The sequence below is a fragment of the Chanodichthys erythropterus genome, chromosome 21, assembly GCF_024489055.1.
Source record: "Chanodichthys erythropterus isolate Z2021 chromosome 21, ASM2448905v1, whole genome shotgun sequence".
NCBI lineage: Eukaryota > Metazoa > Chordata > Actinopteri > Cypriniformes > Xenocyprididae > Chanodichthys > Chanodichthys erythropterus.
The window spans coordinates 14,442,954-14,470,388 of NC_090241.1; the positions used below are offsets into that span (position 1 = coordinate 14,442,954).

Genomic DNA, 27,435 nt, shown 5'->3' on the forward strand with positions numbered 1-27,435 from the left:
ATTTTTTTAAAAGCTATTCGTTTTAGGGAAAGATTGTAATTTTGAGCATTAATAAGTAGGTCAATTTTTCTTCTTTGCGCATCTTCGTGAACTGGCGAGGGACAACACTGTCAATATTTTTAACCGCTGTCATTCGATTCAAATGTAGCACACACTTTTTATGTTGGTTAAATATTTTCGTTATTTATATTGGAAATTATAATTTACAACATATGAGTAACTAAACAGAGTCCTTAAAATGTGATTCTGCCCCGAGTCCTGTCTCTTCTCAGAACCAAAACATTCTTGGCGGCAATTTGTCTCCTCTACCAATCTTAATCTCGCGTCTATCAAGATCAGTCAGACCAATAGAAAACTTCGATTTCACCAGACGACGTTTCTGATTGGCTGACACATTGCAGTAGGCGGGTTATCATGGCACTTTTCTCAAGGGCTCGGGCGATACAGTAGTACCGATATCCATCATTTGGTAGGATTTTCCCATCCAAAATAAATGCAATTTCGGTCGTAAATAACAAATATTTAATAAACCATAACGTTTGTCTAAACCGGAAGGTGAACGGCTGCCTATATGGATGGATAACCTGGTGTTATTTAACTGTGTTTTTGTCGCTGTGAAGGACCGCAAGCTAACGTGCTAATTTTCATCTGTTGAGGATCAGTGACCAGACTGGGGATATACATCAATAACATATTTACAAGTCATATGTTTTACTCATATAAGTCATATTAATACACGTACTAGTTAGAGAGACTGGTAACCAGCGGTATATGATGTTTAGGTGATGGTAGAGAGCTGGTTAAAGGAGCGAGGGCGGCTGTCTGTCATTAATGTGCAGATATTCATTTCGCCTGGTGTTTTTGTGTGAAGTTTCGGTAAGTTGTTAGTTTATGATGGCTCCTCAGAAATACTCGGCTCAGGTGATGAACTGTAAAGCCAATGGTGCTGTATACCCTTCCTCTGGCGTGAGCTCACTCAAGAAGCCCAAGATGGAGCAGCTGCAGGCCGACCATGAGCTCTTCCTGCAGGCCTTTGAGAGTGAGTCCACATCTGTCTCATTTAGCGCACAAAGTAAAACCATTAGCTCTTCCTGAAAGAGAATACATTAACAGACTCACATCTGTCAAAACACAGGATCATGACAAACTGCTATGCCATTAGATACCTGGACCTTGGATTAAAGTCAAGTCCTTGGATTTATCTTTATCTTGGGTTTATTATTTATAACAAGTAATAACTGATTTTGATGGCGCTTAATTAAAACCAGTTTATTGTAGATGAAGGATTTAAAAGTGACATATAAGTTGTCACTTAACAGAGTAAACTTTATAATACTGTGTTGTTTTTAATAATGTTTATTAATGTTTTCATTTTTTCCGTCAGAGCCTACTCAAATTTACAGATTCCTTCGAACAAGGAACTTAATAGCTGTAAGTATACCTTTATAAGTTAATAAAAGGCTTAACACTGAATTTACATTAACAGTTAAGTTGAGTCTGGTTGTACTTGGTTTTAGTTTTCTTTCTTGCTCTTTCACAGCCGATATTACTTCACAGGACCCTTACCTTTATGTCTCATAGAAACTCACGAACAAATGCCAAAAGGTGGGTCCTCTCAATGTTTTAATAATTGTTACCCAAAAATCTGCTTTGCTTAGCTCTCTTAAAGTGTATTTATTGAATAAACTGTTCTTTCTTTCTTTAGGAAAGCATTCAAAGTGGATGACTTGCTGTCCAGTGTGGAGAGAATGAAAGGGGAGCCTGAGTCTCAGAGGTATTGGTTTTCTACTGATTTTTTGCAAGCTGTGTTCTGACAAATGTGAGCCTAAAGGCTGGAATACACCACACAACTTTTAAAATCTGAATTTTTTTTTTTAAAGTAATAGGCCTTGTACTAAGGGTGGGAATCACAGGGTACCTCACAATACGATACGATACATGGCTCATGATACCGATAATATCACAACACAGCAATTCTGTGATAATCGATATATTGCTATACAATCCTATAATGATACATCACGATATGTCTAACAGTGAAAACAAAATCCCTGTGAAAAGGGATAGTGTAGGTTCTGTCTTTATTCAAGTCAGAATTGTTTGAAAACAAAAAAAGCAACACAGGAAAAACTGGGCATTTTACACTAAAAAACTGACTTTCAAGTCTCTCTGAACACAATAAGCTAATGCAGAAACATGTGCCTCATTACTAGGAGACACATGACAAATGAAAGCAATATGTATTCTAAAACTCACTCAAAACATCAAACATGTTTTATTTCTTCCAGCTGGGTAAAATCATAGTCTGAATCGAAAAATCGTCATACATTACGCAATTTTCTGTGAAATCTGTCAACACCAACTGCCAAAATTCGCAGACTGGTTCTGACTTTCAGCAAATAGTGTTGAATCTGGGCAAAAGTCGTGTAGTGTATTGCAGCCATAAACTGGATTGTTAGATTATAGCAGTTTTGTCCCAATAAGCTTGGGAAAGGCGCTTCATAAATAAAACTTATTGTTGTTTTCAGAATGACTGTGTTTTAGAGTGAAGAAATAGTTTTCATTGTAAATTGTGTTATAGGAAAATGTTATAGGATCATTTGGTTCCAGATGGTGTTGTTTAGTTGTTTCATTTGTGATTTCAGTTTGACTTCACATCTGCAACTGACATTCACTGGATTTTTTCACAAGAATGGTTAGTCTAAATCTGCCTGAAGTATATCAATGTGTCTGAATTATCATCTTAATGTACAATTATCATTTTAGGGTTCTAATATAATTTTGTTTCTTTACCAGATAAGCCATGTCAAAACTCAGAAAATGATCAAAACTCAGTTTCACTTGAGGTGCTACTTGTCAAAGTCTGTCATAAAAAGCGTAAGGTGAGCCTCTCTTTACTTATATGTGTTATTGCATTAAAATGTACAGGTGGAGAAAACAATAGTTAAAAAATCTATGCTGATTTTAAGACCATAACTTTTTTTTGTTATGGTGGTCATTTTGCTTCCTCAGGATGTCAGCTGCCCTATAAAGCAAGTGCCTACGGGGAAAAAGCAGGTGCCTTTGAACCCGGATCTCAGCCAAACCAAGCCTGGTGCCTTTCCTTCACTGCTGGTGTCCAGCAATGAGTTTGAGCCCAGTAACAGTCACATGGTCAAATCCTATTCTCTTCTCTTCAGGGTGTCTCGCACAGGCAAAAGAGACCCCAATGGCTTCATCAACTGTGAGGCGGATGAGAATATCGGTGAGTGGCAGTGTAGGTACACAGTGTTTGACATCTTTTTGAAAAGTGTAGAATGCTGTGGAAAAGCTCTGCACCCATCCCAATCTGTTTCATGGCTTGAGTGTTAAGCTAAAGGGATAGTTCTTCCAAAAAAAAAAAAAATAATAATGTAATTTACTCACCCTCTTGTTCCAAACCTGTACGACTTTCTTCTGTGGAATGCAAAAGTTGTTTTGAAAAATGTTTTCTTTTTTGTCTATACAAAGTCAGTCATTGGGGTCTAGTGTTCTTTGGATCCCATTGACTTTCATTATATGCACAAAACAGTTTTTCAAAATATTGTGTTCCACAGAATTAAGAAAGAAAATGTCCTACAGGTTTGGAATGATATGAGGGTGAGGAAAAGATGACAGCATTTCCATTTTTGGGTGAACTTTCGCTTTACTATCCATGAATCAGGGAGAGGGATGGCAATTTAAGGAGTATCATTTTTTTCAGAAAATCTGATGGTGAGTGACTGACTGAAATCGAACCTTTTCTGTCATCTCTCCATGATGATGCATGAATTGGTGCGAAGAGCAATTAAAGTTAGCACCCTACATTTTCAAACATAGTCAATACAGTTAATTGCGCACTGCCCACTGCAGTTGTCGTAGCCTCAGCCTCACAAATGCTAGGCCAGAACAAAATGGAAGAAAACAGTTTTAATGATTTTATCTGTAGATGTAAAAGAGGAACTCCCATCCAGAAAGAAGAGATCCTTATCACACAGAGGTGATGGAGAGACCACAGAAACATTTGTTGCTCAGATGACTGTTTTCGATAAAAACCGGTTAGTAACTTCTGAAAGAGCTAGAAAAAAAAAACAATAGATGCTGTTCCTTATGTGACACATGATAGCTGATTAAAAACTATTATCCTTCAGACGGTTGCAACTGCTGGATGGAGAGTATGAGGTTTCCATGCAACAGATAGAAGACTGTCCAGTCAGCAAGAAGAGGGCCACATGGGAAACCATACTGGATGGAAAGGTTGGTGTGCTAAAACTAAGCTGTGAACTTTCCTGTCAAGCATTTGAAGTTCTGAACAAAACAAGTGGCGAGTTATTTGGCAGTGTTTTTTAAATTTGTCAAAAATCCTGAAGTTTTCTTGGTTTAAATCCCATATGTATATAGCTGTATTGATTTCATTCAGTGGCAATGTAGATTGCAATTGTTGATCCTTGTATTTTGAAGAGGTTGCCCCCATTTGAGACCTTCTCTCAGGGACCCACTTTGCAGTTCACCCTTCGCTGGACAGGTGACCCCAGTGACCCTTCAACGGCCCCTGTGGCCAAACCTCTCTCCACCCGCAATTCTGACACCAGCACCACAGAGAGCAGACCCAGCACTCTCCGACCTGCACCTGTTGGTAAGGAGGCAAGGGACTGCTTGCTAGCATCTGATCTTGCAGTGCTCGAAAATAATGACTGCCTAATGGCCCGAGGCAAGTGTAAATGTCACTCGGGACAGTTGACGGAATTTTCTGTTGCCTGATCGGGCCAGTGATGCATGGTCTGTGCAGCTCTCAAAGTGACAGCAGTATAATGAGTTTTTAATGTTAATAAACCAACAAACGTTAGTCGATGAGAAGAGGCTTAGTTGTCCAAAATTGTATTAGTTGTTTAGTCGCAGAAAAAAAAACTCCACAGGAAGTGGCGAAGTCACGCTATCCGTGAGGAAAAGACTGTTAACGGCACTGTTCCTTGTGGTAAATACTGTATGTCGGGCAGGAAATTCAAACGTTTGCCTATCATCCATCGACTTCAGATCATTTGAAAGATGTAAGTAACTTGGCCTTTTTGCTTTAACATTAACCTAGATAAATGTTCTCTATTATTAGTTGCATATGACAAGTGTTATGACATGTTCTAAAAAAAGGGCTACACGTGAATATTTCAGATGTTAAATGGGAATCCAGAGACAACAAGAGAGGATCTTATGTCACCAAAGACACCAAAACATAAGATCCACAAAAAGCAATTTATTAAGGTTGAATGAAAAATAATTAAATCAAGGAGCCATGGCTTCAGTATGCCCCAGGGTAGAGGTCTACAAATACCCCCTTTCCACCAGCACGAACCAGGTGCTAGTTCAGAGCTAGTGCTAGTGGCAGTTCGGAGTTGGTTCAACTGACGAGCCTTCTAAGAACCTGTTTGCCTTTCCACGGGCTTGAGAGCCAGCACAGAGCCAAGTCTTACGTCACTGTATACGTCTCATATTTCACAGCAAGCTAGCGCTGAAGCGTCAAACACAAACACACCAAGCTTGTTTGAGATGCATCGGCTTCTCGCATAGCGATCGGCGCATGACATCAAAGCTTCACGAGAACGATCCAAAAGCACAAGGAGTTGTATGCTCTACAAACGCTCCCGTGGATCCGCGGCACCCGCTGAATCAGTCCGCGCTGCTCCGATGCATCTCGAACAAGCCTTCTATCAACAATTGCGGATGTTTCACTACTGTTGATGCTCATGGCTTTGCGAACCTACATCAGCATCCAAACACGGCTCGCCGTAATCTGTATATAGACGGAGATTACAATTGATCTGCTATTAGCTCGATTAGCTGCTATTTCAAAATTGGCGGTCACAAGTTTCTTGTTGGTCACGTTAACCCCGCCCCTAGCTCCTTACGCAAGCGGTTCTTACTTCTAGCCCAGCAATGTTTTGGTGCTACTTACGAACCACTTTTCTTGGTTCGGAGCTGGTGCTTTGTGTGTCGAAAGACAAAGAACTGATTTGAAACTAGGCTCTGGCTCCGAAACAGCACTCAAACTGCCTTGTTGGAAAAGGGGTAAAAGAGGACCCGAGACCCGATATTTTAAATGGTCAGCCGGGTCCGGGTTGGGTCCCAATCTATTATCTAATCGATCTATTGGAATAGGCCTAATGAGTGGATTAAGCATTTCAATCGGCAAGAGAAGAATAACGGAGGAACTTTCTTGGCAAGTGCATCACAGTCAGGTACAAGGGAGAAAGCTAACTTGGCCTACTAACATTAGGTAAGACAAAACATTTTATTTTCGTGACTTGTTTATTGACTTGTTAATAGCAATTTGCTGTGGAATAGACCTATGTGCCGATCGGGTCCAATCCGGTCTCGGTCGGGTTCGGGTCCAGCTTTCAAATAAGGGACGGGTCCGCGTTGGTTCCGGGTAGTACATTTTTAGCATCTCTCGGTTCTGCACGGGTTCGGGTCCAACTTTCAACATAATAGTTGTGCGTAAATGTGTGTAGCACATTTACGGGTCTGAATGAATTTTGGACCCATGAAGACATCTACCCCAGGGCCAAAATAATAAACAAAATAGACAATAAATAAAACATGAATAAATAAAATAATCAGGAAAAACTCTAACTCCCTATAAATAAACAGTAGCTAAAGTATTAGCAGGCTTACTGCATGACATGGAGGTACTGGCGCAACACTCCGTGTCAAAAAAATGAACCGAAACTCGGTGTATAGGCCATTTCCCTCACAGACATGACATAACTACGGCACCTTTAAAAGCTTTCCATAGAACGTGTTTTCAAAAGATGTAATATAAGTCTAAGGTGTCCCCTGAATGTGTCTGTGAAGTTTCAGCTCAAAAGACCCCATAGATTTTTTTTATTCATTTTTTGAACTGCCTATTTTGGGCTTCATTAAATATGCGCCAATTCAGGCTGCAGCCCCTTTAAATTTTCATGCTCCCTGCCCCCGGAGCTCGCGCTTGCCTTAAACAGCATAAACAAAGTTCACGCAGCTAATATAAACCTCAAAATGGATCTTTACAAAGTGTTTGTCATGCAACATGTCTAATCGCGTAAGTATGGTATTTATTTGGATGTTTGCATTTGATTCTGAATGAGTTTTATAGTATGCTCCTTGGCTAAAGCTAACATTACACACTGTTGGAAAGATTTATAAAGAATGAAGTTGTGTTTATGAATTATACAGACTGCAAGTGTTTAAAAAATGAAATGTCTTGTCTCCGTGAATACAATAAGAAACGATGGTAACTTTAACCACATTTAACAGTAAATTAGCAACATGCTAACGAAACATTTAGAAAGACAATTTACAAATATCACTAAAAATATCATGATATCATGGATCATGTCAGTTATTATTGCTCCATCTGCCATTTTTCGCTATTGTCCTTGCTTGCTTACCTAGTCTGATGATTCAGCTGTGCAGCTCCAGATGTTAATACTGGCTTGTGTAATGCCTTGAACATGGGCTGGCATATGCAAATATTGGTGTCATACATATTAATGATCCTGACTGTTATGTAACAGTCGGTGTTATGTTGAGATTCGCCTGTTTTTCGGAGGTCTTTTAAACAAATGAGATTTATATAAGGAGGAGGAAACAATGGTGTTTGAGACTCACTGTATGTCATTTCCATGTACTGAACTCTTGTTATTCTTGTAACTCTTATTATTATTGTAACTATGCCAAGGTAAATTAAATTTTTAATTCTAGGGCACCTTTAAATGTCTACTTTTAAATTAACCAATTCAAATCAAAAACAAATACTCTCTAATTATGTAATCTTTATGAAAGGTGCCTTTCTCTCTAAATGCACGTTCATTCTACCATGGAGATGAGAGTCAGCATCATCAGATTCATCTTTGCAGCTGACACTGACTCAGAAAACACTAGTTTGTTAATAAATAATTAAAATGTATCCTACACATTTGGAATTGGCTGTATATTACGCCTATATATATTAAAAGTTCATTATGGTTTAGTATTCCCCCCAGTATATATTCAAGTAATGAAATCATTATAAACGTGATTAATTGACTTATGACTTAAATGAACAACTACTAGTCGACTAGAAATATCTTAAGTCCTAATTTGTGCATTTGCTCGTAATTAAATTTTTTTTTTTTTCTTATTTTATTACTGCCAGTTTAATTGTCTTTAACAAAATATGAAATTTGTATGAGTTAGGCTAGTATTTTTTGGTGTTATGACCTTTTTATTAAGTGTATGGGTCAAAAAAAAGAAAAAGAAAAGAAGAGAAAAGAAAAAAGAAAAGAGAAAAAAAAGAAAAGAAAAGAGAAAAGAAAAGAAAAGAAAAGAGAAAAGAAAAGAAAAGAAAAGAGAAAAGAAAAGAAAGGGGAAAAACAGGAACTAGGCCTATTTTATTTATTACTTTTTTTGTGGTGGGGCCAGTGAACATTTTGGCAGGGCAAGTAAAAATTTGAACCAAGAAAAAATCCTTGGCGTTGAGCCCTGTCTTGTATAAGTTTGTTAGCGACCATGGCCTGCTTGGTCTGAAAACATACAAAATTCTTATCTGATGACTATAATCATAAACATAATGCAGGATGTGATGACACAGAATTTGCTTTCTTGCAATGTTTTTAGTTTTGGTGAGGTTTCTCATATATAATATCTAATCAAGATCGAATGGTGAATATAGTTGTTTAATGTTTTATTCTCTCAGCCGTGAAGGATTCAGTGAGCACCAGCATACAGACCAGGAGAGAGCAGTCCCCCTGCGAACCTAGACAGAAACTACGCATCTTTTACCAGGTAGAAATTTTGAACTCTTTATGATGGTACATATATGTAAATTGTAAAAAGGGCTATATCTAAGAATTTTCATGTATTAATGTTTTTTTTTTAATTGCCAATGTGTGAACAGCATGTAATGAAACTTATGGTGTACTCACACTAGGCACGGTTGCCTTTACTGAGCCCGAGCTCAATTGTCCCCCCTCCCCACTCACTGCACTTAACGTTCCGAGCCGGAGCACGTTTGCGTCATATACGATGCAACTTTTTGAATGGAAGAAAACAGGAAGAAATGCACAGATACTGCCTAATATATTTATCATTTATGCAGCGCAGCGATTTTCACTTGCACGTATCAGAGGATTTTTACAGCAAATTACGTTAATGGTGGAATTTAAAGCTTTACTTGCAAACTACAATTTCTGTTCATCAAGGTGAGAATCAGACCCATTATGAACCCAAATACAAATTAATTGCATGAATTGATAAGTGTACTATCAGAGTAGTAATAAAGATGTTTGCCATCGTAATGATGACAGTAGTGCACACAAAAGTAGTAGCTGTTCTGTGCTCAGGCACGGTTTGCGCTCACACTGCATGCGAACCGCGCTTGAGCCCAACTGAACCGTGCTCTGGCCCACCTCTTTCAAGTGGGCCAGGGCTGGCTAAATGAACCGCGCCAGGGCACGGAACGGAACACTCACACTTGTCAAACGAACCAAGCTTTGAGGGTCAAACGCTCGGGCACAGTTCAGAGCGCCTAGTGTGAGTTTACTCTTAAATGTCCCTTCCTAGGCTGTCTATGAAAGTCTGTTAACTGATTTTTATGTGACAGACTTGGGATGTTTTTGCCAGGAAAATCTAAAGGATGTGATGTTTTTGCATGCTTCTGAGAGCCTCTCTTCCATTCTGTCACATGAAACGAATGCTTATACAATGTTTAGGTTAATGCCATTCTGTACTTCTGTAATGTCAATAATGTCATGCAAAGAAAAGGGATTAATTCAAACTATAGTCTCGCATAGCCAGGTTTATAGTCTATAGTCTCTGATATACTTTATAATCAAACTATCATAACAGAATAATTTTAATGACCTCATCTGTCAACATGATGCCGGTGAATTGCAGAGCTGGTGCAAACATATACACATCGCTATGATCAGATGATCTCTTAAATGCTGTTTTTTTTCGCCGTTGTCATTTTTGTTGTGTTTCTTTTGTTATTGAGAGGAAAGTGCACAGCAAATATTTACATATTCATCTAAACTTCGCTCTCAGCAGCATGGATGGCATCTGGATGTTCATTATCAGTACATCACTGCCAAGGTATTTTCTAACTTATTTTTACTCTAAGCAAAGAATAAAATAGAACATCGCTGTGAGTATATCGAGGCCTTGAATCACGTTCAGTCTCATGTACATTCGTTACGTGTCCATGAATGCAAACATGAGCAATAAGTCGCTGGCTGCAGTTCACTTAATGGCCAACAATGTCACTTATAACAAGGGTTTCTGAATTCTACATATAGCCCCTTTAAAGTACATTGTATATTACCAAATAGAAAACACAATTTACACTTAAACGGTTAGTTCACCCAAAAATGAAAATGTCATTTATTGCTCACCCAGTGAAGCCTTCATAGCTAGCAAAGACATTTCCTCTCTAAAGATCCATTAATGTACTAAAAACATACATTCTTGTCGCTTTATAATATTAATATTGAACCGCTGTACTCACATGAACTGATTTAAATATGTTTTTAGTACCTTTATGGATCTTGAGAGAGGAAATGTCATTGCTGGCTATGCAGGCCTCACGGAGCTATCGTATTTCAACAAAAAATCTTAATTTGCGTTTCAAAGATTAACGAACGTCTTACGGGTGTGGGACAGCATGAGGATGAGTAATAAATGACAGAATTTTCATTTTTGGGTGAACTAAACCTTTAAGGTTTACTGGAGAACCAGTTGCATCTTTATGCATCTTTGTTTTTTTTGTTTGTTTGTCCACAGTTTCTGTACAACAATAACACTCGTCAGCAAACAGAGGCCAGAGACGACCTGCATTGTCCTTGGTGCACGCTCAACTGCCGTAAACTCTACAGTCTGCTGAAACACCTCAAACTCTCCCACAGTAGATTCATCTTTAACTATGTGGTGAGAACAGAAGGATACTAAAATGAATCTCTGCCTGCTTTGTTTCAAAAGATGAATACAACAGTTGTATTAGTTTAATACTTAGTGTAACAGTTACTTATATTAATTTTATAATTTCTTGGATAGTTACTGTTTGTATGAAAAGTTTTATTAGAACAAGAACTTAGAGGGATCATGCTATAATTGGTTGTGTCTTTAATTTCATAGACAATTTCAAGAATTCAGTCACATGACTAAAATTTTTGTTTTCCAGCCTCATCCTAAAGGTGCTCGGATAGACGTTTCCATAAATGAGTGCTATGACGGCTCATATGTCGGCAATCCACAAGACATCCACAGCCAGCCTGGGTTTGCTTTCAGCCGCAACGGCCCTGTTAAAAGGACAGCTGTCACCCACATACTTGTTTGTCGGTATGAAACAGGTCTAAATGTGTCAATGTATTTTGGGGGAAAAAAGTCACCATGAAACCAAAATTGACAATTCTTAATTGTTATAAATGATTTATCTGTACAAGTCATAATTTAAAAAGGAAAAAAATGGCACGAGGGCCGGGCAGTACGTTTGTCCAGTACAAGATAAGAAGAATCCTTCCCCTTCCAGCAACCTGTCAATCACATTAAAACAAGTGTAGCAGTTAGCAAATGACAGTGATCAGTTCCCAATGAACGAAATCAAGTCCCACCTATGTTTTTTTTTTTTTTTCTCGTCCGTGAAGTTGTTTTACTAAGATGTCACAATAGTGAAGAAGAGACTACCACAATTTCCGTTTAATTTTGACTTTAAACCTATGTTGTAATCAATAAGTGCGTTTCAATCACTGACAACTATTTAAAATCAGCTCAATTGATTTTTAAATTGTCTTCAGTTTTGTTGTCAAAATATATACAGACTGTGCACATTGAATAAGCCAGAATGCCGGTAAAGGTTTTTACATAGAACAGAATTGGGGTAAGTCAAGTCACCTTTATTTATATAGCACTTTATACAATATAGATTGTTTCAAAGCTGCTTTGACAGGGATAAGCAGGAAAATTACATTTTGTGTCTTTGATAAGTCTTTCAGTCTGGTTTTTCTTAAACCATTATGAGTTTTACTTGATTAAAATAAATAAATAAATAATACTGCTTAGGGCATTTACATGACCTTACATGCATGTATTGTTGCTCAGTGTTCTTTTTGCCTATAAAATCAATGGTGCTGCAAGCTCTTAAAGTTTAATACAGATAAATGCAGAACACTCTTGTTTTATTTATGGTTGTGATGCCAGAATTGTTACCCATGGTTGTTTAATCTCACACTTTCACTTAGGCCAAAGCGAACCAAGCCAAGCCTGTCTGAGTTTTTGGAGTCAGAGGATGGTGAGCCTGAGCAGCAGCGGACTTATGTGAGCGGACATAATCGTCTGTATTTCCACAGTGACAGCTGCATGCCCCTCCGTCCACAGGAGATGGAGGTGGACAGTGAGGATGAAAGGGACCCAGAGTGGCTCAGAGAAAAGACCACCACGGTTAGTTGAGTGGTTAAGCAAGTACCATTCTCAGCATGATTGATTTTTGCATTTGAATGGATCAGTTAATGCTCTTTTATGTATTATAAGTCTGGGTAATATATGAAGAAGATCATGCTTTCACTCAATGGAACTTTTCAGTTCATGCATTATGTTTGCACTGATAGTAGTATAATTTGTTTTGCCTGAAGCAAATTGAAGAATTCACAGATGTGAATGAAGGAGAAAAAGAAGTAATGAAGTTGTGGAATCTTCACGTTATGAAGAATGGGTAAAAATATACATTCATATTGTCTTTCATCTTTATATTACTGTTTAAGTAGCTTTAGAACCTTGATCATAATTTACAAAAACACTGTTGCATCTTATTTGCCAACTGTCCATTCTCCAGATTCATTGCTGATAATCAGATGAGTCAGGCAAGCATGCTGTTTGTGGAGAACTGCGGGCCTCACATCATTCGCAGGAATCTGTGTCGGAACTTTCTCCTCCACCTGGTCAACCTGCATGACTTCAACCTGGTCACCATAGCGACCATTGACCGGGCCATGGCGCGTATGAAGGAGATAGAGGAGTCACTTCCTGAACTAGAGGAGGGGCAGGAGTCGTCGGATGTCACTTGCAATGGTCATGCAGTGTCCTCGGGTGTTTCACTACATGGCAAACGCACCAAAAGTGGAGTCTCAGATTGACAACTGCCAGTTTTAAAAGAAAAATTATGAACAGAATCATGAGCTCTAGTTTGAACTCAAATTCTCCATACTTATCCCTTGGAATCACTTTATTGTTTTAAGGTCTAGAACTCTCAGCCAGCAGTGCTCTGTGGCTTAGAACATGAGTTCTATTTCTGATCTGCCCATTTATTAATAAGGAGCCCATTTGAGACTCGATTGTGAGTTAGCTGCTGGTATTATGAACTGACGCAAGTGCTTTTTGAATGAATTAATGCAATTTTTCAATGTTTTCCAGTGCAGTGTGTCATAAACCATTATCATTTCAGCAGTCATGTCTAGGATAATCTTTAGTTGTTGTTTTTTTTCTAAAAAAGAAAAAGAAAAAAGAAAAAAAGTGAGTTACTGTAGAATTGGGAGTACTGTTAATCAACATTTTCTGTATACGTTTTGACTTTTTTTTTTCTCTCTAAACCACTGTGCGTTCAGTGACTATTTAGCACATAGTAGCACTTGTGTTACTACTTATTCAGTGGCTGTAGACTCAGAATTGTTGAGACATGGACCCTAAGTTGTGATATTCAGGTTTCTCAAGTGGGATTTGAAAGCTAAACGGCTTTGCATTTCCTTTTTTATAACATACAGATGCTCTTTTATCAGATTTAGATTGGACCAATCGATATATAAATTGCATTCTGTCAACAGCTTCTTGTCTCACATGTGGAGTGTGAAGATCCTTCCATCTTAGAATAACTTCTGTGTATATTTTTTCTTTTTTTCCCCAGTTCTCTTTTTAATTGACTAGCAATATAATGCACACCCCATGAAAGGAGAGCTGCCTGTGTTTAGGCTACAAGAAGTACTTGTTTCATAAATCTTTGTAAACCAACCTCATTATGCCATTTAGAATGGGGATCAGGAATCATTTTCAGTCCTATGTAGGTCATGTCAAATCGATGTTACTACTGGATATGTGGTTATATAATAGTTTGTTGCTATTATAATGTTCAGATGTTGTACATGCCAAAGTATATCAGATACAGCATCCTTACTCCTTCAATTTGTTTTCTCTGCAAAATGCACAAGTTTGGTGTACACAAGAAAATTATTTACAAATTAAAGATGTGTAAATGCTCGGTTTAGATTGATTTTTGAATTAATTGTTCTCAATTCAAAAAATGCTATGGGACCACTTGTTTTTGGAAATTTTAGTGTCATTCTAAATGTGATTCCACGCGAAAACATTGTTTTCAATATTAGAGCAACAATACTAGTTTACAATACTATGTAAATACTAGTTTTTATTTATCATCTTTATAAGTTGAAATGGAGATGTATTTTAGCAGCCGTAAAGCGAGAAGCCACGCCTCCATGACAATCATATCCATTTGGGGAGAGTGAAGGTCATGGTGAGAAGGCATCTAATGACGCAGCCCATGAGATAGGACTAAAGCTGCATTCACGTCACCTCGTATTTACCGGAATCTTGAAATGACAACACGTGACGTTATATTCGGAGCTGTTCACGTCCTTTTGGTCCTTGGACTGGGAATTATGCGTTTCCATGGCACCACTATCAACGCCTAATAAATGAATCTACAGCGGCCACGTGGTACATCTGGGAGCTTTCAGAAAACTCCCAGCTTACAAGCTGTAATTACGAGCTCTACGAGGACGTGAACGCTTTTTACAAGCTAGAATCTTGTAACTACAGGAATTACGAGGCCACGTGAACGCACCTTAACCAGTGTTGCCAGATTGGACTAAAGATTTCCAGCCCAACTACAGCTTAAAACCCGCCCATTTCAAAAAATACCAGCCCAAAATACATACTGTTATTAAAACTGTTATAGAATAAAACACACAATTTTTATTATTATTATTATTAAACAACCAGACTAACACATCGCACATTGGAGAGCACCAGGCTCGCCTCAAGTATATCCAGTGCATCTTTTTTTTTTTTTTTTTTATATAAATGATAATTTTATTGAAACACAAGGTCTACATCGGAAACCTCAGAAGGGGACATTTTTTATTGTTCTTGTGCTACTATTGTCAGAACTACAGTTCTTTTCTAATAGGCCAATTCTCAAATCATTTCATTATACTTTTCTTTTTGTATTAGTAGGCTACTTACAAATTTGTGCTTAATTACCAACTAATTAATTTTTTTATATTATCATTATTAAAATTATTATTATTATTTAACTTATAGACCACTGGGCGATTCAACATGAATTCTCGTTTTTTTTCCTTCTTTTAATTTTAAATAAAACTAGATTAAAAAGTTTGAGACAAACTTTAAGTTGGCTTGAAAAAGCCTAGCCTGAAAGTTTAAAGTAGTTTATAAAGTTTAAAGTTTGAAAGTTTTCAGTTTGAAAGTTTCAGTTTTAGTTTAGTAGTTTTGATAGATAGATAGTCAGGGAAAGGTGGTTGCTAGGATTTTACTATGCGGTTGCTAAGGTACTTAGGATGGTTGCTAGGCTGTTGCTATGTGGTTGCTAGGGTACTCGGGGTGGTTGCTAAGGTGTTGCTATATGGTTGCTAGGGTACTCGGGGTGGTTGCTAGGGTGTTGCTATATGGTTGCTAGGGTACACAGAGTAGTTGCTAAGGTGTTGCTATGCGGTTGCTAGGGTACTCTGGGTGGTTGCTAGGGAGTTGCTATGGTAACCTGGGTGGTTGCTAAGGTGTTGCTAGGCAGTTGCTAGGGTGTTCTGGGTGGTTTTTAGGTGGTTGCTATGGTAACCTGGGTGGTTGCTATGATGTTACTAGGTGGTTGGTAGTTGTCACAGATGGTTACTATGGAGTTTTTATAGTTATTAGCATGTTTTTAGCCCACTTTAGCACTTAGCTAATCACTATTAGCATGTAGTTATTCACTGCTAGCATGTGTAGCATTTTGGAAGTCCAGATTGCTAGCATGAGTCAAAAGAGCCAACAGCCATGTCTCTACGATGTTCTGATGCAGAGATATAATTCTTGCAAAACGGTTGCTAGGGTACTCTGTTTGGTTGCTAGGGAGTTGGTTGCTAAGAAGTGATAGATAGATAGATTTAGTTTGATAGATAGATAGATAGATAGATAGATAGATAGATAGATAGATAGATAGATAGATGAGAAGTGATAGATAGATAGATTGATAGATTTAGTTTGATAGATAGATAGATAGATGAGAAGTGATAGATAGATATATATATAGATGAGAAGTGATAGATAGATTGATAGATTTAGTTTGATAGATAGATAGATAGATAGATAGATAGATAGATAGATAGATAGATAGATAGATTTAGTTTAATAGATAGATAGATAAATGAGTTTGAATGAGTTTCAATGGATTAGAAATAGTACATAGAATGGCACTTGAGTCTAATTGAGTTTTTGAGTCTAATAGGCTTCCGTAGTTTAAATTCGAATTTTGACAGTTGGCATTTGAAAGTCTTGGCTCATTTGAACATTCCGTCAATGAAAGTCAATGGGATTTTTCCGAGCTTTAATAGTCATTTTTAGGAAAACCGTAAGTCGGATCACTTAGAAAAGATATAGCACACTTGGTCAGAACAGTCTTAAGGTTTGAGCCGAATTTAGTAGTTCTAGCTTTAAAGCTCTAGGACGAGTTAGTGTTAGAAATTTTAGTCTCAGAAGAAGAATAATAACTAGATAAAAAAGTTTGAGGACAAACTTTAAGTTGGCTTGAAAAAGCATAGCCAGAAAGTTTGAGAAGTTTTAAAAGTTTGAAGTTTGAAAGTTTAAGTTTTATTAGATAGATAGATAGTCACAGATGGATACTATGGAGTTTTTATAGAGTTATTAGCATGTTCTTAGCCCACTTTAGCACTTAGCTAATCACTATTAGCATGTAGCTATTCACTGCTAGCATGTTGGAAGTCCAGATTGCTAGCATGAGTCAAAAAGCCAACCCCCATGTCTCTACGATGTACTGATGCAGAGATATAGATTTTGCAAAACGGTTGCTAGGGTACTCTGTTTGGTTGCTAGGGAGTGGCTTGGCAGCTACCAGTGATGATACTCCAAAGGCTGCTTGACAATATAAACCAACCCCCATGTCTGTACGATGTTCTGATGCAGATATATAGATTTTGCAAAACGGTTGCTAGGGTACTCTGTTTGGTTGCTAGGGAGTGGCTAGCCAGCTACCAATGATGATACTCCAAAGGCTGCTTGACAATATAAACCAACCCCCATGTGTGTACGATGTTCTGATGCAGAGATACAGATTTTGCAAAATGGTTGCTAGGGTACTCTGTTTGGTTGCTACGGTGTTGCTATGCGGTTGCTAGGGTACTCGGGGTGGTTGCTAAGGTGTTGCTATGCGGTTGCTATGGTACTTGGGGTGGTTGCTAAGTTGTTGCTATGCGGTTGCTAGGGTACTCGGGGTGGTTGCTAGGGTGTTGCTATGCGGTTGCTAGGGTACTCGGGTGGTTGTTAAGGTGTTGCTATGCGGTTTCTAGGGTACTCGGGTTGGTTGCTAGGGTGTTGCTATGCGGTTGCTAGGGTGTTGCTATGCGGTTGCTAGGGTACTCGGGGTGGTTGCTAGGGTGTTGCTATGCGGTTGCTATGGTACTCGGGGTGGTTGCTAAGGTGTTGCTATGCGGTTGCTATGGTACTCGGGTGGTTGCTAGGGTGTTGCTATGCGGTTGCTAGGGTACTCGGGGTGGTTGCTAAGGTGTTGCTAGGGTACTCGGGGTGGTTGCTAAGGTGTTGCTATGCGGTTGCTAGGGTACTCGGGGTGGTTGCTAGGGTACTCTGGTGGTTGCTAGGGTGTTGCTATGCGGTTGTTAGGGTACTCGGGGTGGTTGTTAGGGTGTTGCTAGGGTACTCGGGGTGGTTGCTAAGGTGTTGCTAGGGTACTCGGGGTGGTTGCTAAGGTGTTGCTATGCTGTTGCTAGGGTACTCGGGGTGGTTGCTAGGGTGTTGCTATGCGGTTGCTAGGGTACTCAGGGTGGTTGCTAGGGTGTTGCTATGCGGTTGCTAGGGTACTCGGGGTGGTTGCCATGGTGTTGCTATGTGGTTGCTATTGTATCCAGGCTGGTTGCTAGGATGATGCCAGGGTGATTTGTGTGGTTGCTATGCAGTTGCCATGGTGTTCTGGGTGGTTGCTAGGTTGGTTTGGGTGGTTGCTATGAGAGTTGATCATAGATAGATAGATAGATAGATAGGTAGATAGATAGATAGAGAGATAGATAGAGAGATAGATGAGAAGTGATAGATGAGAAGAGAGATAGATGAGAAGTGATAGATGAGAAGAAAGATAGATAGATAGATAGATAGATAGATAGATAGATAGATAGATAGATAGATAGATTAGAAAGAGAAATAGATAGATAGATAGATAGATAGATAGATAGATAGATAGATTTAGTTTGATAGATAGATAGATAGATAGATAGATAGATTAGAAAGAGAAATAGATAGATATATAGATAGATAGATAGATAGAGAGATAGAGAGATAGATGAGAAGTGATAGATGAGAAGAGAGATAGATGAGAAGTGATAGATGAGAAGAGAGATAGATGAGAAGAGAGATAGATGAGAAGAGAGATAGATGAGAAGTGATAGATGAGAAGAAAGATAGATTGATAGATAGATGAGAAGGGATAGATAGATAGATAGATAGATAGATAGATAGATAGATAGATAGATAGATAGATAGATTTAGTTTGATAGATAGATAGAGATAGATAGATTAAAAAGAGAAATAGATAGATAGATAGATTTAGTTTGATAGATAGATAGATAGATAGATAGATAGATAGATAGATAGATAGATAGATGGATAGATTAGAAAGAGAAATAGATAGATAGATAGATAGATTAGAAAGAGAAATAGATAGATAGATAGATAGATAGATAGATAGATAGATAGATAGATAGATAGATAGATAGATAGATTTAGTTTGATAGATAGATTTAGTTTGATAGATAGATAGATAGATAGATAGATAGATAGATTAGAAAGAGAAATAGATAGATATATAGATAGATAGATAGATAGAGAGATAGAGAGATAGATGAGAAGTGATAGATGAGAAGAGAGATAGATGAGAAGTGATAGATGAGAAGAGAGATAGATGAGAAGAGAGATAGATGAGAAGAGAGATAGATGAGAAGTGATAGATGAGAAGAAAGATAGATTGATAGATAGATGAGAAGGGATAGATAGATAGATAGATAGATAGATAGATAGATAGATAGATAGATAGATAGATTTAGTTTGATAGATAGATAGAGATAGATAGATTAAAAAGAGAAATAGATAGATAGATAGATTTAGTTTGATAGATAGATAGATAGATAGATAGATAGATAGATAGATAGATAGATAGATAGATAGATGGATAGATTAGAAAGAGAAATAGATAGATAGATAGACAGATTAGAAAGAGAAATAGATAGATAGATAGATTAGAAAGAGAAATAGATAGATAGATAGATAGATTAGAAAGAGAAATAGATAGATAGATAGATAGATAGATAGATAGATAGATAGATAGATAGATAGATAGATAGATAAAGACATATTAGATAGAATGGAAATTTGAATGAGTCTCAATGGATTAGAAATAGTACATAGAATGGCATCTAATAGAGTCTGATGGGCCTCTCCAACTGTCAAAATTTGAATTTTGACAGTTGGAGTTTGAATAGTCTTGGCTCATTTGAACATTCCGTCAATGAAAGTCAATGGGATTTTTCCAAGTTTTAGTCAGCTTTTTTAGGAAAACCGTAAGTCTGATCAGTCTGAAAAGATATAGCACACTAAGTCAGAATAGTCTGAAGGTCTAGTCCGAGTTTGGTGGTTGTAGCTTGAACAGTCTAGGAGGAGATGCATTTAGAAATTTAGTCTAAGAAGAATAATAATAACTAGAATGTACATTTCCTGAAGAAAATGTGAATGGTGCTTGCAGTGGCAAAACTCGGCACTCTTGATTAGCATGATGGTAGCATGATGCTAACACCCTTAGCATATTGCTAGGATGTGTTTACCAAGATGCTAATCATGTTAGCATAATGCTAGCAACATGCTAACATGATTAGCATGTTGCCACCATGATGTTAACACCCGTAGCATACTGTTAACATGTTTTTAGCAAGATGCTAACCATGTTAGCATAATGTTAACAACATGCTAACATGATTAGCATGTTTGCTAACATGATTAGCATGCTACTATCATCATGCTAACACATTTTCACTAGTTTGTGTCATGTTTAAACCCTAAGCTAATCACTATTAGCATGTAGCTATTCACTGCTAGCATGTGTATCATGTTGGAAGTCCAGATTGCTAGCATGAGTCAAAAGAGCCAACCGCCATGTCTCTATGATGCTCTGATGCAGAGATATAGGTCTTGCTAAACAGTTGCTAGGGTACTCTGTTTGGTTGCTAGGGAGTGGCTTGGCAGCTGCCAATGATGATACTCCAAAGGCTGCTTGACAATATAAACCAACCCCCATGTCTGTACGATGTTCTGATGCAGAGATATACATCTTGAAAAACGGTTGCTAGGGTACTCTGTTTGGTTGCTAGGGAGTGGCTTGGCAGCTGCCAATGATGATACATCAAAGGCTGCTTGCCAGTATGAATGATATAAACCAACCCCCATGCCTGTATGATATTCAGATTTGAAGATATCCCCTCTATGCTTTGGGTTGCTAGGGTGCTCTAAATGGTTGCTAGGGCGTGGCTATGAAGTGTTGAAGGTGATTCGTGATTGGCCGTTTGCTGCCCCGAGTCAAATGAGCCCACCCTCATGTTTCTATGACACTCCTATCCAAAGATATTCATTTGATCTTTTTCAATGGAAGTCTATGGAACTTGTTGCTATGGTGCTCTATATGGTTGCTAGGGCGTGGCTTGATAGCTTCACAATGATCCTGAGAGACTGATTGGTTGCCTGAGTAAAATGAGCCCACCCCCTTGTCTCTAAGACATTGTGATCCAGAGTTATGTTCAATACAAAATCCCTATGTAATTTCCCATAGTAGGAAAAACACAGTACTTCCTGGTTCATGGGCACGGCTTCACCATAGTATGTCTATGGGGCAACTTTGGGCAGCTCTTGCGCCCCAGGGGTACAACTTACACCCAGTTTTGAGGTATGGCCTGACAGAGCTTGCTAGCCTCTTCAAACGTGGTAACCCACATGTTTCTACGAAATTCTCACTCGGAGCAATAACTCGTCAAAATTTGTCGCAATGCAAAGTCTATGGGATTTTTTTCGCTACTTTTTCGCCCGCTGGACGAACATCGTACACCCGATCGCTTATAAAAGTCATAGCACAGGTCTCCTCAATAAGCCGGTCGAATTGACACCTGATTCATTGGTCTAGGACAAAAACTGTGGGAGGAGTAGCGCGCCAAACTTTTGTCCAGAAAAATAATTATAATAATAAGTATGAGCAATAATAAGAATGGAGCTTTGCCTATGGCAAGCACCATTAATAATAAGCTTAAGTAGTAGATCAGTAAGTTGGCTTTTTCAAGCCAACTTAACTAGATAAAAAAGTTTGAGGACAAACTTTAAGTTGGCTTGAAAAAGCATAGCCAGAAAGTTTGAGAAGTTTTAAAAGTTTGAAGTTTGAAAGTTTAAGTTTTATTAGATAGATAGATAGTCACAGATGGATACTATGGAGTTTTTATAGAGTTATTAGCATGTTCTTAGCCCACTTTAGCACTTAGCTAATCACTATTAGCATGTAGCTATTCACTGCTAGCATGTTGGAAGTCCAGATTGCTAGCATGAGTCAAAAAGCCAACCCCCATGTCTCTACGATGTACTGATGCAGAGATATAGATTTTGCAAAACGGTTGCTAGGGTACTCTGTTTGGTTGCTAGGGAGTGGCTTGGCAGCTACCAGTGATGATACTCCAAAGGCTGCTTGACAATATAAACCAACCCCCATGTCTGTACGATGTTCTGATGCAGATATATAGATTTTGCAAAACGGTTGCTAGGGTACTCTGTTTGGTTGCTAGGGAGTGGCTAGCCAGCTACCAATGATGATACTCCAAAGGCTGCTTGACAATATAAACCAACCCCCATGTCTGGACGATGTTCTGATGCAGAGATACAGATTTTGCAAAACGGTTACTAGGGTACTGTTTGGTTGCTAGGGAGTGACTTTCCAGCTACCAATGATGATACTCCAAAGGCTGCTTGACAATATAAACCAACCCCCATGTGTGTACGATGTTCTGATGCAGAGATATAGATTTTGCAAAATGGTTGCTAGGGTACTCTGTTTGGTTGCTACGGTGTTGCTATGCGGTTGCTAGGGTACTCGGGGTGGTTGCTAAGGTGTTGCTATGCGGTTGCTATGGTACTTGGGGTGGTTGCTAAGTTGTTGCTATGCGGTTGCTAGGGTACTCGGGGTGGTTGCTAGGGTGTTGCTATGCGGTTGCTAGGGTACTCGGGTGGTTGTTAAGGTGTTGCTATGCGGTTTCTAGGGTACTCGGGTTGGTTGCTAGGGTGTTGCTATGCGGTTGCTATGGTACTCGGGGTGGATGCTAAGGTGTTGCTATGCGGTTGCTAGGGTACTCGGGGTGGTTGCTATGGTGTTGCTATGCGGTTGCTAGGGTACTCGGGGTGGTTGCTATGGTGTTGCTATGCGGTTGCTAGGGTACTCGGGGTGGTTGCTAGGGTGTTGCTATGCGGTTGCTAGGGTACTCGGGGTGGTTGCCATGGTGTTGCTATGCGGTTGCTATTGTATCCAGGCTGGTTGCTAGGATGATGCCAGGGTGATTTGTGTGGTTGCTATGCAGTTGCCATGGTGTTCTGGGTGGTTGCTAGGTTGTTTTGGGTGGTTGCTAGGTTGTTTTGGGTGGTTGCTATGAGAGTTGATCATAGATAGATAGAGTTTATGAATTTGAATGAGTTGATAGATAGATGATAGATAGAGAGATAGATGAGAAGAGAGATAGATGAGAAGTGATAGATGAGAAGATAGATAGATTGATAGATGAGAAGTGATAGATAGATAGAGAAATAGCTAGATTTAGTTTGATAGATAGATAGATAGATAGATAGATAGATAGATAGATAGATAGATAGATAGATAGATTAGAAAGAGAAATAGATAGATAGATTTAGTTTGATAGATAGATAGATAGATTTAGTTTGATAGATAGATAGATTTAGTTTGATATATAGATAGATTTAGTTTGATAGATAGATAGATAGATAGATAGATAGATAGATAGATAGATAGATAGATAGATAGATAGATAGATAGATAAGACATATTAGATAGAATGGAAGTTTGAATGAGTCTCAATGGATTAGAAATAGTACATAGAATGGCAGCTAATGGAGTCTGATAAGCCTCTCCAACTGTCAAAATTTGAATTTTGACAGTTGGAGTTTGAATAGTCTTGGCTCATTTGAACATTCCGTCAATGAAAGTCAATGGGATTTTTCCAAGTTTTGATCAGCTTTTTTAGGAAAACCGTAAGTCTGATCAGTCTGAAAAGATATAGCACACTAAGTCAGAATAGTCTGAAGGTCTGGTCCGAGTTTGGTGGTTGTAGCTTGAACAGTCTAGGAGGAGATGCATTTAGAAATTTAGTCTAAGAAGAATAATAATAAGCTTAAGTAGTAGATCAGTAAGTTGGCTTTTTCAAGCCAACTTAATAAGCTTAAGACGTAGATCAGTAAGTTGGCTTTTTCAAGCCAACTTAATAATAAGTTTAATAAGCATTTCAGTAAGTTGTCTTTTTCAAGCCAACTTAATAATGACTGAATGATACACTGAATCGTCACTAGTAGGGCTGCCCCCTAATAGTCGACCGTTAGTCAGCTTGAAGAGGCTTGGTCGACCAAGATTTTATTAATCGGTTAGTCGCAGAAAAAAAATCTCCACAGGAAGTGGCGAGGTCACGCAGTCCTAGAGGCACAGATCATTAACTGCAGGAAATCCAAACATTCACCTATCATTTATCGACCTCAAATATGCCTTATCACTTGAAACATGTAAGTCGCCACTTTAGTCCATTCTCTTTAATGTTTGCCTATAGATAAATGTGCGCTATTATTTGGCATATCCAAGTGTTTGTGTGGAGAGCGTGTGTACTGCATTACATGGAGGCGTCGGTGTGATCACTGCACTTAAAATACTCCGTCATTTTTTATGGAAGTAAATCAGTAGCAAAACACGAGAGGTTGCTGATTTGAATGTGAGAACTTGTCATATTAATTTGTATTTGTAAACTGAAATGTACACTCACAGCCCTGATGTGAAAAGCTGAATGTTTCCATTTGCACACGCAGACAACAATCAAAACACCCGTGTTACGAAGTTGTAGTTGCAGATTAATTGTTACAAATGTGTAAAATGGCATTCACATAGACAAAATGACAGACACAAATGTGTGAGACATATTTACTGTTGCACTTTACTTCAGTTTCGCTGTACAGCTTCAAGTCGGCGCTTACAACCTCTCAGATCTGGCAGTACAAGTTCAATTCCTGGCGTTTTGACTTTTGCTACTCTTTTTGCGATATTCATGTTGCAAAACTGACTTGAGCACTTGAAAGCAAAAGGGAGAGAACAGAACGGGGGTGGGGTGGGGGGGGGGGGTGAAGCCGTTTTATTGGTCGATGCCTGACCAACGCCATCCAGTGCGACTTGGCATGCAGAAAGAAATAATTGCGTATGTATGAGACAATATTTTCATTAAAATATCATTAGTTTTAACAGGTTTTTATATTACAGTAAAAGAGTAAAGTTTTGGACCACCAAAACAGCACGATCTGCTCTATGAAGTGGCGTCATTGTGTACAAAAACGTCCAATTTCATTGGCTGACTCCAACCAATAAACGACTTTACTACTCTTTTACTGTAATATAAAACTCAGTTAAAACTAATGATATTTCAATGATATTTTAATTGAAAACATGGATTTTATCCCACCCCCCCCCCTCCCATGTCAGAATGTTTGAACCCAGACCACTACTATATGAAAATTCAAGTCCATTTGCTAAACATTTTAAATATATAAGCCTGTAGCCTATACATCATCATATGTTCTGTCATATAGGCTACAATAAACACACAGCAGCACAATTTACTTGCATCAAACTCAGTAGGCTATGTAGGCCTATTATTAGTAATTATTATAATTAATCTTTTTGTTGATCCATTTAATTTATTGTCTTTATGTGAAATATATTATTGAAATAAACACATTTAGTGTCGTCAGGCTTTCATTTGTGTTTAATGGATAAAACAACAGAGCTGCGATCTCATGTTTATGGCTGCTGTAAATTTCCCGAAACGTTTAGAGAAAAGCTTCAAATATTTAACAATCTTCATTTTCCCATCCCTACTCAATGGTTTTAGGCCTCATTGCAAATGTTTCAGTCGAATTTAGCTGTTTTATTGAGCGTTTACTCATTTTGAGCCTGTTTTTTTAAACATTAACCATCTGTAATGTCATATCCAATCAGATTTCTTTTCACCCATATCCCCCACGCCCACCATACGCACGTTTGACTTTACAACATACAAACGCACACCTTTATTTATTCTCATTCTCTCTTGCTCTCTTAATATGTAATGAGTTTATGCAGATAGATTTTAATAATTTAAATTTAACATTTTTAAAATTTAAACATTTTGTAAAAAAAATAAATTAAATAAAAATAGCGCCCTCTCTGAGTACACTGGCGTTGTTCATTGGTCAGGCATCGACCAATAAAACGGCTTCACCCCCCCCCCCACCCCACCCCCGTTCTGCTCTATCCCTTTTGCTTTCAAGTGCTCAAGTCAGTTTTGCAACATGAATATCGCAAAAAGAGTAGCAAAAGTCAAAACGCCAGGAATTGAACTTGTACTGCCAGATCTGAGAGGTTGTAAGCGGCGACTTGAAGCTGTACAGCGAAACTGAAGTAAAGTGCAACAGTAAATATGTCTCACACATTTGTGTCTGTCATTTTGTCTATGTGAATGCCATTTTACACATTTGTAACAATTAATCTGCAACTACAACTTCGTAACACGGGTGTTTTGATTGTTGTCTGCGTGTGCAAATGGAAACATTCAGCTTTTCACATCAGGGCTGTGAGTGTACATTTCAGTTTACAAATACAAATATTAATACGACAAGTTCTCACATTCAAATCAGCAACCTCTCGTGTTTTGCTACTGATTTACTTCCATAATTTTTGGTCATAGATAAGAGTAATGCAAAATGTAAAGGGTCTACTCTTATTTCTGTAAACTCACAATAACAGCAAAACGTTGTGCTTTTGTAAAACAATGAAAGCAATCAGGATGCGTTTTCTGATCTCGGTCTCGGTGAACTTGAGCTCGTAACAAGCATGAACCGAAACTCATCGTATAGGCTGCTTTCCTCACAGACACAAGAAATATATCTATAGCTTGGAATGTCTACTTTTAAACGAGCCAATTCAAATGGAAAATAAATATTCTCAGATTATGTAATCCATATGAAACTTGTATATAGGCGTGTCCACTACTGCGGAGATGAGAGATGAGTCAGCATTGTTGACTCATCCGCTCTCCCATTCCTTTCTGTAGGACTTTTTATATTTAACCCACTTTGGCATGATGATGATGATGAATGATGATCACTGATGATGATAATGCAGTTTTTAACGATATAACAAATTAGCCTACAACAACCCGCCAATCAAGCTTGAAGTCTGATTGGACAGGATTCCCCTGAACCTTATTGGCTAACCTGAACCATACCTAATTTAAATGTCATCCTAAGTTATATAATTTATTTTATAGTTAGTTTTCATTAAAAAAATAATAAAGAATACTGTTTATAGTCAAAAATAAAAACCCGTCTGTTGCATCAAAAACCAGCCCAAATCTTAAAGACCCGCCCAATCTGGCAACACTGACCTTAACTGCAGAACCGCAGAACCGCAGAACCATACGTCATGACAGTCTGAGGACGACAGCGCCAGACTAATGCTGCGTTCACGTCACCTCGTATTTACCGGATTCTTGAAATGACAACACGTGACATTATATTCGGAGCTGTTCACGTCCTCGGACTGGGAATTATGCGTTTCCATGGCACCACTATCAACGCCTAAATGAATCTACAGCGGTCAGGTGGTACATGTGGGAGCTTTCAGAAAACTCCCAGTTTACAAGCTGTAATTATTAGCTCTACTAGGACGTGAATGCTTTTTATAAGCTAGAATCTCGTAACTACAGGAATTACGAGGCCGCGTGAACGCACCTTAACAGCCTGAGGGCGGAGCCAATTTATCTCCGTAGGCATCGCTCCATTTGGAGCTTTTTAAAGTTTAAAACC

The 27,435-nt window shown here is 38.4% G+C and overlaps 1 protein-coding gene across 1 annotated transcript; it reads left to right on the plus strand.

Annotated features, from left to right (window-relative positions):
* The first annotated feature begins 45 nt into the window (after positions 1 to 45).
* On the plus strand, positions 46 to 14,248 carry suz12b (SUZ12 polycomb repressive complex 2 subunit b). Its single transcript, XM_067372650.1, has 16 exons — positions 46 to 1,039; positions 1,385 to 1,431; positions 1,541 to 1,605; positions 1,706 to 1,774; positions 2,646 to 2,695; positions 2,797 to 2,882; positions 3,013 to 3,244; positions 3,947 to 4,055; positions 4,149 to 4,254; positions 4,459 to 4,633; positions 8,705 to 8,793; positions 10,789 to 10,932; positions 11,186 to 11,343; positions 12,243 to 12,441; positions 12,633 to 12,712; positions 12,833 to 14,248. The coding sequence occupies exons 1-16, from the start codon at positions 892 to 894 to the stop codon at positions 13,131 to 13,133; spliced, it is 2,058 nt and encodes a 685-aa protein (XP_067228751.1). The 5' UTR covers positions 46 to 891; the 3' UTR covers positions 13,134 to 14,248.
* Positions 14,249 to 27,435: the final 13,187 nt, after the last annotated feature.